We start from the raw sequence: 16,271 nt of genomic DNA on the forward strand, positions 1-16,271 counted from the left end.
GCCTGGGAGACTTTGTCTAACTCTGAAGTGAAGAGTCAGAGATTTTGAATTCTGAAGCATGAGGGTTTCTCTCTCCTCTGAAATCATCCACAAGGCTGGAAGTACTAATTACTGGTATCGTGGCCGTTTTTAGGAGGCTCCACAATGAGTTTGGTGCATAAAACAGATTGAAGTTGACACTGTTCTGAGGTTGGCTATTGCTTTCAAAAATGTGAGAGTGAAGAATTGTTCTTGACATAAAACTCTGAACAGCTTCCTGTTTCATGCTTAATAAGTTAGGAATCTAGTTCACTGAATAAATGTATATACTTCCTCCCTAGACCACAAGTTCTCCCTCCCTGGCTGGGCTTGCCATAGCGCTCAGTGAAATACTTTGAGTCTGCACAGTTACAGCTCTGTTAGTTGCTTTGTTTTGCTTTGGCAGCGATGCCAGTCAAAATTTACAGTTTGTAATTCATGGACTAACTGCTTTTATTAATAAGAATGAGTTCCAAGTCTGTTCAGGGACAGATTGTACACTGTGCTTGTTCTGTGAGCTGCCCTGTGATCATTATAGCTGTGGGCAGGGTCATTTGTACCAGCTGCACTGGGCAACTGTCTGCTCTGTGAAATGAGCCATTGTTCTGGATCCCATTAGCTTGTTTATTTCTGCTGTGCTTTGGGTGGGCTGGTCTGCTTGGAAGACTTTTCACTGAACATCAGGGGTTACACAGTCAAATGATTCGGAGATAGGAAAGTACTTTTAATAATGCTTGACACTGCTGCTTGAATCATTGCGCAAGGCTGTTTGGGAATGCACAAAAATTTGGTGAGGCAGGTGATGGCAGGAGCAATAACATTTAGTGATGCCTCATGGGTAAGACTGGCTAACCTGGTGGTGGGCACAGATTCAACTTGAATTTGTGTCCCCTGCTTATGAACTTGCTTGTCTGGGTCTTCCAGGCACAAGTTTTACTCTGTGATTGCATTAGCATCTCGCCCAGTCTTCTCCAGTAGTAATTGTTCATTCTGGTCCTATTAATCCATGTGCCAATCACTATGGGTGCCAAGATCTGTGGAATGCTTTCATTTTGCTTTGTGGAACCTACCTGTGTTGTGTCTGAGGATATTGCTCCTGGTGTCTGTTAAGTCAAACATGCTGCACTCTGTCCTTCCGTTTCCTGTGGGGATCCACTTTAGTCTCTTTCGGTGTTTTACGAGCCTGTGCTGAGAATGGAGGTACTGGAGGAACTGAAAGTGTGATGACTCATTTGCAGAGAATTTGTCTCCAGCAAGGACTGGAAAGCAGTAATGCATTTGTAATGGATACAATCTAGTGAATTAAGTAATTTTGTTTTGGTTTCAGGCACTGGAAAGTGATTATGTCAGTGCACACCTTCACCGCTGGATAGACCTTATTTTTGGCCACAAGCAGCACGGCTCAGCTGCAGTGGAAGCAGTTAACACCTATCACCCTTACTTCTATGGAGACAAGATGGACCTCAACAACATTAAAGATCCTCTGATTAAGAGCACTATCCTGGGATTTATCAGCAACTTTGGACAGATACCAAAGCAGGTATCACTTTATCATGAGAGTAGAGAACATAATATATCTTGATCTTACAGTATTTTGACTGGAAACCAGTAATAATAATGTAAATCAGAAACATCTTCTGATTTAAACCTGCTGAAAGATGGGCTATAGGCTTTTCCAGATTTTGTACTACATCAGTCTGCACCCCCACTTTCTAACCATGCTGCTCCTGTTGTATGCCATACAGCTGCAGCATCAGCTCTGGGTTTTGCTCCTTCAGCACAGTCACACAAGTAATCACTAGTCTGGGAATGGGTATAATCAACTAAAACCCAGCTCAAAGTCTCACCTATGCTTTTCTTTCTTGTCCGGAATTGCTGGGATTAGCCTTCTGTCTCTGCGAGGGAGGGATATAATCTGATGAAAATATTATATGCCTAAGATTTTAATTAAGAGATTCATATATGATAGTCTTGGAGTCTGTGATTTTAAGATTTAAACAGGTGTTTCTCCTAAGTGGTCATACAAATAGAGATTTATTTTTCAATGGCATTCCTTTGTCCTAGCTCTTCACAAAACCACATCCATCTAGGAATGCTCAAGGGAAAAGTTCATCAGGAAGAGAGACTGGGCCGTTCCTTCACTCAAGTGGAATTCTTCCTCCTTTTGTGAGCAGTCTGCAAAATCTGAAGCTCTCACCAGTTACCATAAAAGGTGCTGCAGGGGCTGTGTTCCATTTTCTGACAATACACAGTTCTTAGACAGGATAAATCTGTGTTTTCAAGAGCACAAAAGTAGTCACACAGCTTTGTATGGGTTGGTTCAATCAAGATCCCTTCTGCCAATTGCGATTTATGTATCTGTGTATTAGGAGTGGGGATTGAAAGCTTCTTCAAACTTCAGTTGTAGAGTTCAGAACAGATTGTTTCTTATAAGACATCACCCCCTCTGCATGGATCTATGTGGTCCACTGGAGAGGAGCGTTTCCACTATTGTGTCTCAGTTTCAGAGTGGATTTGTGTCTCTGGGCCTGGCCACAGCACTGAGCCCAGATGTGGGACCTGCCAGCCTCACCACACAAGCTGTGCAAGGAGAAAAGTTAGCATCAGTGCTCTAAACCAAACAGAATTAAATATTTTCTCTGTCTTGCTAGACTATCCCAAGGGAGCTATTGGGCACATTGTTCATACAGAGAAAGGCATTCTGGCCGTTGAAAAAAATAAAATTTTGATTCCTCCTCTTTGGAGCAAAACATTCTGCTGGGGTTTTGAGGACTTCACCTGCTGCTTTGGCAACTATGGATCTGACAAGGTAAATAACAAAAAGACTAAGAATTCAAGAAATTAATTATATGTTGTGGTCTTTGACTGGTTTGGGCACCCATTTCAGAGGCTGTTGGGGAGCTGATTTCAGAGGATGCTATACAGGACTTTCTCACAGTCAAGCTTCTTGAGGAATCTCAAGTTGAACATCCAAGATAGTGTAAAATCATTTTACACTGCTCAAAAACATGGCATTTGCCTCTAAATTATCTCCAGTTTTCCATCCAGTGATTGTGTTGTCCATGTTGTTGCTGTGTAAGGACAACACAAGGTCTCCTGGTCACTGATTAGAAATTTCATTGTGCAGAAATTTCTGCTGGAATTAAGACAGAACCATCTGTCAATTCCCCTCTGGCTCCAGCAAAGTCCAGTGCATTCATTCAAAATAATGAAGTTAATACTCTTACTTCTTTGCTGTTAAAAATAAATGGTCTATATCATCACACTGCTTGTTAGGGCACTTGACAGATCTAGTTTCTTCCTCTGCCATAAATACACTGATTTTTGGATGTGTTTGGGACAATGTTATGATATGCAAAGACTTCTGAGTTAGCTTGGGTACCAGAATAGCATAACACATAATTCAGCAAGATACTGACCTGGGTATTTGTGCAAGTGGCATCATTATGTTTTTACAGACATACCCAAAGTCAATGGAAATGAAAAAGCCATGAGATATATTCCAACTTCCGTTCCCTGTATAATAAACTCAGTGCTTAGCAGTTCATACTGTTGCTGCAGGCATAAATTATTCAGTTTGTCACTTCAAAACTCAGGGTGACACTGAGCATAGTGAGTGTGACTACACAGTCGCTGTAAGTAATAGTTAGGAGTCCAACTTGAATATTCTCGTGGTCAACAGTGCCAGTGGAGACAAGATGTAAGAAACTTTAGTCCTTGTTGTAAGTAGGTAAAGGTTTGTTCTGTCTGTGGTAGGGGTTTTATAGCTGTGCCACCCAACTCCACCAGATTCATTGGTACCAGAGTGCTGTCCCCGTTGTGTGGGGGAGAGCTAATGCAGAATGTGCAGGAGGATGTTTGTGCTGTAATTGTAGCAATGTGCAATGGATCTGACACTGCTTTAGACTGATTTGGGTGCTGCTGACAGAGCACAGAATGCAATTTAGTGCTGTGTCTTTTGGCTTTTCAATCCAAATAAGAGGAGGGTTGCAGGGCCTGGCAGTAACTGTAAGCAGGCCATCACAGCCTGAGCTTTCTCTTTAGTCTACATGGAATGTTTGCCTTATGTTACTGTATGGTGGCAGAATGAGCTTTCCTGAAGTTATGTAGGAAGTGTGGCACAAGAGAAATTGGGACCCAAATCTCCTAAGACATGAGATACTGAGCTTTGTTCAGCCTTGGCCCCTGGAAGATGGCACAGATGTGTGCAGCCACAGACTGTGCATGTCCATGTGTTCACAGCTGTGCTCACAAAGAGACTGGTTATGATGACCTTTTCTTTCTTAGATTTAAAATATGGAGGCTCAGTTTTGAAAATTGAATCTACCATTTGATATTAGTAAAGACATGGTATCATCAGATGAGCATTTGACTTAAAGATGCTTTCTTGTACAGAATGTGACTACATTCGAGTGCATGGCAGACTGGGGAAAGTGCCTCTGTGCAGTGTGTCCTTCAGCAACTACCATAATCACATCTGGAACAAGCTCAGTTGTGTGTGTCTGGGAATTCTCCCTGGTCAAGGACAAAGTGAAATGTCTAAACCTGAGACAGGTAAGTACTGTGGCTCTTCTGCTACGGAAACTTAATGAAATCCAGAAGATAAGGTTTTTATCTCTCAGATGTTTGTCAGAAGAAGCAACTTTGGGTGAATCAAGAAGGCAGGAAAAAGCCAGTAATAAGCAGTATCATGTGACAGCCTGTTATCAGGTCAAGAGCTGATAATATGCCTTATACCAGCAGCTTATAGCTATGAGTTCCACTTGGTGGATTTTTTCCCTTTAGTAGCATTTTCAAAGTTCATCATGATAAAAGAAATGATGAAGATAAGGCATATTCTCCTCTCTTGAAGTGCAGCCCTTGGGTTATTTTCAAAAACAAGTGTCACCTGGAGATGCTTATAATTTGTTCTGGGCTGCTACAGCAATGGACAGGATCTGAAACATCCTGTGAAATTAGCTGGTGGAGATGAAGGCTCAGCTTGGCAAAGTCCTTGATTCTTTTTTCTCAGCCTGAATTCAGAACATAAAAGATTCATCTGTCAGTCTGTGAGGGAAGGTTGTATCCAATAAGAAAGCTATAGTTTTTATCCTCATTATCCAAAGCCCTGTAGTGGTTGTTGATTTAGACTTCATCTGTAGTCATCAACCGACACTGTATAATGCTATTTCATTTACAAAATTGAATTTTCATGCAAGATTTGTGTGGTTCAGCTATGGCAAGTTCTCAGCTTTACAAGTACAACTAGAGTACACCACTATTATATCTGGAAGGTAGCATGGGGCCCTTCTTCCCTAAAGAAATCAAGAGACTCTTGATTAAAAAACCTCTGCTACTTTTAGGCACACTACTAAAGGGTTCATTGATCACCAAGGTCTCCAAGTGTTAGAAGCTTCTTCTGTTCGTTTGTTCTGGAGGGGTGTTCAGATGATACTTCAGTACTTTCCATACCCTAAGCCAAAACATATTTTGTCATTAAATGAAGTGAAAACTTCATGGTCTGTTGGGATGCCAGAGAAATATTTAGATCTTCATTTATCAGACATTCCTGTTGGAATTTGTGTTGAGATTAGGGGAGCAAACTGTTTTAGAGCAGCCTCTCTTCTGAGGTTTATGATGTTTAATGCTGTAGAAGACAGAAATATGAGACAAGATCTGATGACCTTTTAATCCAGCTGGTTATTATTTCAAGGCAGGACATGAACATAGGAATGGAAGAACTAGCAGTAGAGAAGAGCATAAGCAGTAATTTTCATCAACATCCAAATGATACAAATCAGGGGGTCAGTTTGAGTTTCAGGCAACCAAAGAGGCTGTCTTTTATCTTCACTATAATGCCTTTCTCTTTAACAATCTTAAATCAGCCTTGCTGATGTGTTCCACTGTGATTAATTCGGTATTACCCAAAATCCACAAAGTGGTATGAGATCATGCAATGACAAATTCTGTATTTTTTCCTTTACTTTGCTATCAGAGGCTTTTTTTTTTTTTTTTCTTATGACTGTCTGGAATGGATGTAAACTTGAACTATGGTTCTAAATGTCTTCCAGTGAATTACTTGCTCTTTCATGCACTTCACTGTTTCATGGTGGGTGCTTTTTCTGCTGAACAAAAAAATTTCCTGAGAGAGTGAGCTTTGTTTAAGAACATCTTATGTGCTATAAAGTGGATGCTATTCACTTACCAGCTGTCTCATGGGACTGACACATTCTGGTTTGGAATGTAGTAAAGTACAGAAACTATATTTCTGCAGAAAAAGTAGCTTTTGCCTCTCTAGTGGGATCTGCTTCCACAGTTTTGTGGAACACTAAAGATTGAGCGTAATTGCCTCAGTATTGAACCATGCAATTTACTAGCAGAGGGATCTGTGTGATCCAGTCCCCAGAATTTCTGGGCCAAATGAAACACTTAAGCAAGGTGTGCTCTCTGCCTCACAGACCTCTCAGCAAGGTGTGGAGCGTATCTGTAAAGTGTCTGTGTCCTTGTCAGCTAGTTAAGTTGGATGCTCAAACTTGGTTTAAACTGTCATGGACTAAACATTCCTGCAGTGAGGCTGGTCTTCTTTTTAGTCTTTTGATATTTGTTAAAATACTTTGGAGATAGGCCTCAAGATCTTTATGCAAATATGCTGCAGAATATTTCCCATTAAGGAAAAACCTGTCAGTCTTTGCAGAGTGATAATGAAAAGATGTAGAGAGCCAAGCATGAGACTTTTTTTCTGAATGTGCATTGAGACTGCTGGGTTGAAGCTGATACTGTAATTGTGTGCAGGTCTATCCCTCTTTTCCACACTCAGCTTGTATTTAAAGTGTTTCACTGCCAAGTAGGATCTTCATGGGTTAAAATAAAAGGGGAAAATGGTTTTAGTGAGACTTGTGCAGGAGATTAGCTTGGCTTGACTTGGCAGTTTGGATGCTTTCACAGTGGATACGTTTTCTTTCATGCTTTGGAAAAAGGAGAGGAAAGTTTGAGCCCTTGAACCTGACTTGTCCCAGCCTTTTTTACAGCAGTCTTGCACAGTTCTCAAGTATGGGCACTTGGTTATGCCCAGTCCTTTCTAAAGACACTGTTCTACAGCCAGTCCAAAGCTATCACTGAGCCTCCTTTTCCATGCTTAGGTGAGAGTGTTTCTGACTTCTGGAAACCACAGTTGGAGACCTAATTTTGTGCCAGTATTTACAGTTGACAGTTCCTGTGAATGGAGTAAGTCCCAAGCTGAAAGTCATCCCTCGTAGGTGCGGCTCACCTTCAGTAACGCAGAGCCTGGTGCAGCTCAGCTTCCTCACCAGTGGATTAATGTTTTACTGCTGTTGTCCTGGTGACCTTGGCAAGTGGCAGCACATGTTAGCCAGCAAAAGTTCAGGCTCTCAGTCACATGCTGGAAGAGAGGATGAGGTATGGCCACAAAAGTCATCTGGGACATGTGGCTCCCCTGCTTCATGCTGAACTGGGATAGAGCCTAAAAATGTGCTAATAATATCATGGAAAGAAAGGCAGCAAGGAATATGCATTTCCTTTGAAAACCAACATTGAAACTGGTGGGTCTGATTTTTCACAGTAAGGCAGCTAAAAAATGAGCCCTGAAAGACTTTTTAGGAAAGATGTGAAGGACTTTTTCTCTGTTGCCCTACAGGTTTTACTGTCATTTACTGTGATTATGTAGCAGAAATGTACACTGCTGTCATTTGAGAATGCTGCATTAAACAATTGTCAGCAGTATACTTCAATCCATGCCTTCTAACTGTGCTATTAAGTTGCCTAAAGCATGTTCTCTTTTTCAGAAACTGTTTAAATAAGGTTAACTGGGCACTCCTTATGACTCTGAACCTATTAAAAAATAACAAAAAAAGAATGTTGTGTAATGATGAAAGAGAAAGGAATTCCTACAGGGCTTAAAAGCAAGAATGCTCCATAAATGCTGTTTCTCTTCTTAACCAATATTAGAAATGTATTAGTACTTTTTCAGATACACAGAAAGATGAGACAGAGAAGGTCACTGAAATATATCCTGATAAATTTTATTTCAAAAAGTGTTTTAAATATTGAGAAATTCTGAGCATAAATTTTACTTAAAACTGCATGGACTGAAGTGAATCATGATTTTTATTCTTGCTAAGCACAGAGCACTTAGAGTCTGAAGAGTAGGCCAAGGGCCCTGAATCACTGTGTAATTTGGGCAAGTCATATGATCTCTTGGACCCTCAGCTTTCTTCAGCTATGAGTTGAGGACAAGGATGCTTCTCTGTAATATCCTTTGGCATTTCCCCCTCATTCCCTCTTTAGTTCTCCAAAGAATGACTGGGTTGCTTGTTCTTACTAAGCAAATGAGGTAGGACTGTGGTTCCCTAGTAAATCAGACACCATCTGCTGTGGTTTATTGGTTGGTTTTTCCCCATCAGGCGTTGTATGGACACACTCAGGCAGTGACCTGCCTTGCTGCATCTGTAACCTACAGCATCTTTGTGAGTGGATCCGATGATAGAACCTGCATCATCTGGGACCTGAACCAGCTGACGTTCATAAACCAGCTTCCTGCCCACGAGGAAAGCCTTGCTTCTGTTGCCATCAACAATTCAACAGTAAGATCTTCATTTATCATCTTTCTTCTGATGCATCCATGAACATTTCATGATAATTTAATGGGTGCTTTTCCCAACATAAAAACATCCTGAGAGTCTGATACATTGATTTTTTTTTTTTTTTTCTATAGAGATTGCTAATAGTGTTCTTAATGATGAGAGGCGAGCACTAAAAGCAACATCTTAGACTGAGTAGCTAAGTAGAAGCATCTTTGGATGGATAGATAGCAGGATTAAACAACTTTTAGTTTATGGAGCATGAAGTATTACCCTAGTACCTCCTGGATTTGGCTCACTCATAACCTTGTTGCCTCTGTTATTTCATTAATTTGTCCTGGCATTCATGGAGCAGAGCCACATCTGAGCTGCACATTTGTGCAGCTGAAATGTTAGGCTGCACTCTGCCACCTCAGCTGACAACTGCCTTACACCTTTGCAGTGATAATGTTGGCTTTTTCCTTTCCCTTCTACTCCCAGGTGTGGGGAGAGCTCCTGAAAGCAGTGGGTATAAATCTGTTGAGGTCTGTGCCTGGCCAGAATTGCATGCATGTTGATAGAAAAATATTCTGTATTGGATTTTACTGTAAACACTCTGGATGAGATTTTTTCCCCATCCTTTTACATCCCAAAAATGTTTCTTTCATATTTGTATTTTCTCTCTCTGCTAATATACTAGAACAGGGTTTCACCGGCTCAGACAATTCAAGGTTGAATCCAGTCCTGGATATTGTACAAAGGCCAAATTGAGTTCACAGCAGTAAGAAACCAGGCAGATATTCTCTACTTAGTCTGTGCCAAAACAATCATCTCATATCAGAGCTTTATTAACCATGCAGTCTGATGGCTAGCAATTTTGAGGGTGGGAATTAAGTGGTCTGTTCAGTGCCAGCTCAGCTCCCAGTCCTGGCAGTCCTGGTTACTGTAAAATGGCCAGTGGCCTCAGCAGGCCAGCTCAGAATATCTTGGTGGTCCCTTACAAAGTGAGCTGAAGCAGTGCCACTCAGAAATGAGGAGGTGGGCTGGCACAATGCTGCTCGAGATCCCAGGGGACAGAGTTCTCTCCGTTCCGTGTACCAGGCAGTACAGGAGCCTTTTCAGTTGGTATCTGCTCTCCTGGAACTGCCCAAAAATGAGATGGTCTCTGCCAGGAGCAGTCTGATGACTGATCCAAATGACTGATCTCCACTTTATTGGGGTGCAAATGGTTAAGCTGTTTGGATAACAATCTATAGAAAAGTCCGTTTAAAAGAGCAAAAACCTTAGAAAAATATGACTGAAGCTTCAAGGAAAAAAAGTAAGGGGTCCATACCTTGTGGATGAAAAAACTCCTTTTTATGTTAGCAAAACAGAACACCTAATTATGAAATGTAATTTTTGTTTAATTCTCTATATGTGAAAATAAAAAAAAGTTTTCCATTGTGCTGCATTATTTTGATTGACACAAAATTACATTATTGGTAGCAAGTGTTTTTTTTCCTGAAAGATTCAGAATTATTCAAAGCAAAGTTTTGAAGGAAAAAAATTCTGCGAAATAAGAACCCTATACAGCTCTTCATTATGTGATGGTTGGAGTTGCTTGAGCATCTAGAATTTCCATCTATAGATCCAAACCTCATGGCGTTTGTGTCATGTAGACACAAAATAAGAACTGTCCCAAAAAGTTTATAAACTAAGGAAGATTGTAAAAGGTTACAGTAACTAATTGTTTCAGTTAGTTTTAAATCCCTGGTCCAGACCTGAAAAGTGCTGTAGATCATTGCCAAATGCCTGGACATCATGTACTCTCATGCAGATAAGGTAGCTGAAATTTAATCTCTCGAATTATTGGCTACTCTGTTTTGAACATGCTATCATTTTTTATCTCCAGAATTCTGCCCAGCAGTGTAAAGAGCCCTGGCCCCAAATGAGACAGGGGTGAAGTAAGGTGTTAGTTGACTTAAACCAGATGCATGCTGCTAATTTAAGGGCACACTGTCCTTTACCAGAATCAGATGACTATGTTGATGAGGTTCTTTTCAGCTGATTCTTAGTATGCATCAAGAGTGGAAAGGTTAGGTAGAATTTCAATTAATAACCTGATCAAAATGCACTTTTGATTAGATCATTTACAATTGCAGCATTGGCTCTTGGTTCTGTGTGTTTCCCTAAGGGCATTTGCTCCTTATGAGCAGTCTCTGGTTAAGGACCTGCATGGAATGGAGGGGAGAGGTTCAGTGCAGAGGATGTTTTCTGCATCAGAAGTGCAGGTCACTGGATGCGGAGCTGGTCATTGGTCAAATGCAAAACACAGTGTAGAAATGCGATGACAGTGAGCTCCCTGTGAGGGGCAGAGGAGGATTGTGAAATCACCAAAGGCTTCGCAGCTAAGCAGGTGAACACCATGTCCTTGTTTCAGGGAATGCTTATTTGTACGACTTACAAGAGCACTAGTCCTGGCCCAGAACTTATGCTAGGCACTGCTTGTGCACAGCCCCTGTCCCTGACAGTAGCTAGGCCACTCTGTCAGTCTGCTTTTTTACTAAAAGCCTGGATTTTATGGAAAATAGGGAATATTTCATTATATGTTTTCATTTAAAAATGTGAAAAAAAGCTTTTTTTCTGCATTACCTTGCTAAATCTGAGATGATGTTTCAGGTTTATGTGATGTAAAAATGTCAGGATTTTTCATGGGAAAGAAAAAAAGTAATTTTTACTTTGTCTGGTTTATATCATCCGCCCAGAAGAAAAACAATGGTCAGAATTTAAATCAGAGAAAGTCAGCAATTTTTAATCAGCATTTAAAAGTTATGAGGAGGATGAGTGTAGGAGTTTGAGACATTGCCTCTTGCTCTGTTACAGGGTGACATTATCTCTTGTGCTGGATCTTACCTGTACCTGTGGACAGTCAATGGCCAGCTTCTCACAAGCATCAGCACTGCCTGCAGCCCCACCTGCCACATTGTTTGCTGCTGCTTTGCTGAAGTGATGGACTGGGACACACGCAGTATTGTCATCACAGGAAGCACAGATGGAGTGGTGAGGGTAGGTGGATGGGAGAGAGGAGAGGAATCCTGATTCATTGTAGACTGGAGGTAGAATTTTGTATTCTAAAGGGAGGGACAGAGCTAATAAAAGCCCATGACACTTTCTTAACAGTGCAGCAGAGGGCAGAAAATGAAAATCCGAGTGAAATACTTGCTTCCTATCAACTTTTATCCTCCTGAGCAGGGGACTTCTTGCCATTCAGGGAGAATTTTGAAAATGTACTGTCCATTCTGGGGTGATTCTAAAAGCAAAAATTCTATCACTCCTCAGAAATATGTTTGAATATGGTTCTGAGAGTTCACAGCTCTGTTAATTAAGTCATACTTTCTCATGAGTAGGAATTCACTGCTTATTCTGACTCCAGTCTGGTAGGAGAACTTCCTGGGTTACTGGGATTTTCAATAGCATGCCAGCCTTGCAACCCCACCACCTCCCTGCATACATTCCTCCAGTGTGACACCCTGCAGCACAGTGACAGAGGGGGAGACAACTGCAAAATCCTGTTCTGGTGTCAGAAGTCCAATTCCCACCCCTTGCTGGGAAGCAGGAGCTGAATCTCTCTCTCATTGTTACAATCCATGCTTTTTCCTTTTTTACCCCCTCACTGGCACAGCTGTGGAAGACCAAATACCCCAATACCCCAGAGCAAGGTGCTGGACTGAGAGCCCGGAGCGGCGTGAGGGAAGAGCCGGGTGGCACAGGTATGACCACAGGGTGGGCAGTGAACTGCAGTGTGACCCAGTGCTGCAAGCCCTGTCTGGTTGTGAGAAGGAGAGGGGGTGTGAGCACAGTGGTGTGAAGGGGAGATGGTGTGGGCAGCTGGTGCAGTGTTACTGTGACCAGCAGCAGTGGTGGGCAGTAAATGCCCCACCTTGGAGATTGAGCACACCTCAGCCTGCCATCTCAAGGGCACATCCTGCCTGGATGGAGCTGAAAGCTTCTTCATAGGCTCTCTCATGGGTTCTGTCAACCTCAGAAGACCACCTTTCTGCATAAACCTGTGACACCAATGGCTGGAAATAGTCCCAGCTCCAGCAAGTCCACTGCCTTGGCACCTCTGCTGATGGCCTGTACTAAAATATCCTGGCATCATGTCAGAGTGGGCAGTGCCAGATCCTGCTCAGGGATGGAACAGAGAAGTTTGTTGTCTTTGCCACCTAAAAGAAGTCAGAGGTCCTTCAAACTGGTGGGAGGCCAGCAGCAGGCCCTAGTGCTTGGAGCTGTTTATTCAAGGCTGTGTGCAGCTGAAGCTGATACCATGGAGCTCTCACAGAGCTGAGGTTAATAAGATCGTGGGACTATGGTGCTTACTGGTACTAAAAACAACTCAAGCTCGCTTCTCTGTTCCAACAAATACAGGAGCTGAAACCTGTCAGAACGCTTTAAAGGCACATCCTAAATAGCACAGCTTTCTTCTTTTCCCAGTGCTTTTTCTAAGATAAAGGAATTGTGGTGTTATTATGTATAATTTACTCCACTTATTTTCTGTGGTCCTCATTACAGACATTCTCTATTACTTCAATTTTAGGCACACAATTTGCATAAATATAGAGCTATAGATGTAACATCTGCAAAAAAAAGAAGATACTATACAGTAATTGGGCATTACCACAGAGATCTTCAAAAGTGCTGTTCATGGAACTTGGCATCAACATTACTTAGATTGCTATGTGAAAATATTTCCAATATGCCTCTGTATGTATAACAGCCAAACCAGATGCTTATCAAACCTTTTGTCATGCCTTAGAGCAGCCAGAGCCAGATTTTTCTAGGCAAGGTGCAAGAACATCCGAGATGCCAGATGTGAGATAGTCTGGCTGTGGTAGCCTCATATTTGTTTTTGTTCTCATCTCTAATTGAAGATTGCTTTGTCAGTAAGTCAAAGCAAAAGACCTAACATTCTTTCCAAAATCTCTGTGGTATTCTGTAGTCATTTTGTGGATTCTCTTTACCCATTAAAAAGTCTACTTTGACATAAGAATTTCTGAAGTTCTTGTCTAAAACTTCCTGTGGCAGGTCTTTCCAGGCATAACTGCGTATGCATGTTTTTGAACAGACTGATACTTTAGCTATTTGTAAAATGTATATCTTAAGGAGTTTTCTAAATGAGGGCTTAAAAGCCATCCATGGGAGCACAGAGGAACACTCTTGTTTGTGGTTTTTTCCCAAGAGGACCATAAAAGATGTGCTGACCCCACATCTGGTGATGTGTAGAGACAACACCTGTTTGCACATGCACATAAGGCTGCATGTTTTCAGATGGATACAGGAACAGCATTCTTTATTAAAGAGTTGAGAGGTGTAATCAAAGCAGGGTCATACTCCCTTAACCTATTCAGATGACTTCAGAATTATTTTAAATGACCAAATATTCCCACATCTCATTTTGTGCATTAAAGAAAATAAAATTAATACAAACCACAGTCATTAAAAAGACCAGAGTAACTGTGATTGAGTTATGTTGTTAGGTGTGCGTGTGTATGTATGTGTGTGTATGTGAAATGTTCACAGCATTTAATTATTGGTTCTGTTATGAGCAGATTTAGATAAGTTGATAATACCAGAGCTTTATGTAATTTCTTTTTACTAGGCAATTATGGGCTGTATTATATCCTGGCAGCAAAGTATTGTGGGGCATCTTATTAAGCACAGAGCCAGTGAAAACTGATGAACAATTTTGCTGAACGAGGCATGCAATTTAGAAAGCAATAATACACAAATCCAATTTAGCACACAATTGATACAGCCGCACGTCAGCACATGTAACTATCATAGCCACAAATTAAATTGGGATGGGCCTATTTTGCAACAGCACAGGCCAAGATTAAATATATTTGTTCTCAACAACTTGCTGACCGTAAATAATAACAATCCCATCCCTGCTGCCCCCCAGACGCTTTCTAAATATTTATTTTTAAACCACACAACAGGTAACAAGGGTGGAAAACATCTTGTTCTCTGTCGGGAACTGAATCCCAGCGTTGCCCTGACTGGCAAAGCGAGCCGGACGAGCCCGGCGGTGACGGCGCTGGCCGTGTCCAGGTAGGGCCATTGCCAGCGCTGCCCGGCTGGGGCCCCTGCGGCGGCGCCTGGGGCCAGGCTGCCGCTGGTCTTTGCTTTCGGGGTTGTGGGAGCTCAGTCGGACCTCTCGTAGCCAAAGCAGCTGCTCAAGAAGCTGGCCTGGCTAGGTACATTAATGAAGGATGTTGGGGTAGTCATTGGACAGGCAGGAGACAAGCCAGGAGCAAGGTTTTGGCCAGAATAGTTGTGGAACTCAGTAGCTGCTACGCCATCTCTGCAACATGGAAATAACTCCTGTCCTAGGAGTTGCTGGAGATACTGTCTCCTTAAAATGTGAACAGGAAGTTTTTGGCCAAAGGACAACTTCTTTGTTCAACTCCTCTCAGTCTGCAGAGCCAGCAGTATTTTAGTTTACTCAAGCCCCTCCCGCAGTCATCTGGCTGTAATATTTGTTGTTATCTCCTTCTCCAGGATGTTACAACATACTGTAAACCAGTTACTGTCTCTTTCTCTGAAAGTATTGAAATTTTGACAGTTGATAAAATGTTCCTGCATTCTGCATGCTCAGCTTTAGAGCAGTCAGTGTGATGTTGATGTGCATTGAAAGGGGGAACGTTTGGGGTGAGGGTTAGTTTCATTAGTGCTGGTGGCACTGCATGCAGCAGAGATTTCATTGGCTGAAGCCATGACATTGTGCTAACGAGTCTGAATTCTGAATCTGGACAGCAGATTATTTCACATCCGTAGAAACTCAGAGAAGGGTAAGAGCTTCTGATCTGGTTAAATTGTCCACAACTAGCCCAGTCAACTCCAGGGAAGTTTGGACCCAATTCTAAGCTCAGTCTTTGAAGTACCAAACTTTGAATATTCTCTAACATGGGTCTTCAATTTTAACTTTAAAGATAATGTACAGCCGTGAATGTTGCATCCTCCTAATTGCTGCACGCACAGAAAAAGCCTTGATCCTGTGTCTTCCTCTTAAACATGGTTTTCTTTGTCTTCTTCTTTCCTTCTCAAGAAATTCCTCCAAGCTCCTAGTTGGTGATGACTGGGGAAGAATCTGCTGCTGGTCTGTGGATGGGTAGGAAGAAATAGCCAAGAGTTCTTGTTTTTTCAGCCTTTTGGGTGGAGAGAAAAATTACCCTCCAAAGCATGAGAGAATCAGAGAAACTGGAAGCCTCTGGTTGGAGACTGAATCTCAAAGGAGTTGTTGGACTGAGCCTGGCAGTCAAGTATAATTTAAATTAGACACTGGACCCCAAAGTTGCGAGAGAAACTGACAGATATGCACATAGACAATGAGATTTTGTAGTATTTGTCCTGGGAAAACTTTTGTATTTAAAATGTTATTTTAGATATTGAATTTGACATAATACATTGTATTTCACAAATATTATCTAGCAAATAAAACTGCCTTGATTATGCCAAAGAGCAGTGATGCTTAATAATGACAACATACTGTATTTTTAATATCATGAGATAAAAAAATACTCAGGGTTCAAACAGGTGTTAAGTGAGTATGTTGCAGTATTTTTGTTCTTCACTGACATGCAAGAATATTAATATCTCTGTTCTTACACTTCCTTCCTCCCTGAATCTGCATAAAAATGTGTGCATGCCTTTTGAGAA

General features: G+C 41.6%; 1 protein-coding gene across 2 annotated transcripts in view; it reads left to right on the top strand.

Moving 5' to 3' along the window:
• The window catches only part of WDFY4 (WDFY family member 4), a 124,672-nt gene extending 108,401 nt beyond the window's left edge, over positions 1-16,271 (top strand). For both annotated transcript variants that reach the window (XM_042018862.1, XM_042018863.1), the window contains exons 54-62: positions 1,346-1,558; positions 2,083-2,230; positions 2,670-2,827; positions 4,414-4,572; positions 8,418-8,597; positions 11,436-11,618; positions 12,235-12,322; positions 14,552-14,663; positions 15,661-16,271. In XM_042018862.1, coding sequence (XP_041874796.1) covers positions 1,346-1,558; positions 2,083-2,230; positions 2,670-2,827; positions 4,414-4,572; positions 8,418-8,597; positions 11,436-11,618; positions 12,235-12,322; positions 14,552-14,663; positions 15,661-15,727 — 1,308 coding nt within the window. In that variant the 3' untranslated portion in view covers positions 15,728-16,271. The remainder of the gene's footprint in view (positions 1-1,345; positions 1,559-2,082; positions 2,231-2,669; positions 2,828-4,413; positions 4,573-8,417; positions 8,598-11,435; positions 11,619-12,234; positions 12,323-14,551; positions 14,664-15,660) is intronic.

This window comes from Corvus kubaryi, unplaced genomic scaffold, assembly GCF_017639235.1.
Source record: "Corvus kubaryi isolate FWS band 111438036 unplaced genomic scaffold, C.kubaryi_AGA036_p1.0 138, whole genome shotgun sequence".
Classification (NCBI taxonomy): domain Eukaryota; kingdom Metazoa; phylum Chordata; class Aves; order Passeriformes; family Corvidae; genus Corvus; species Corvus kubaryi.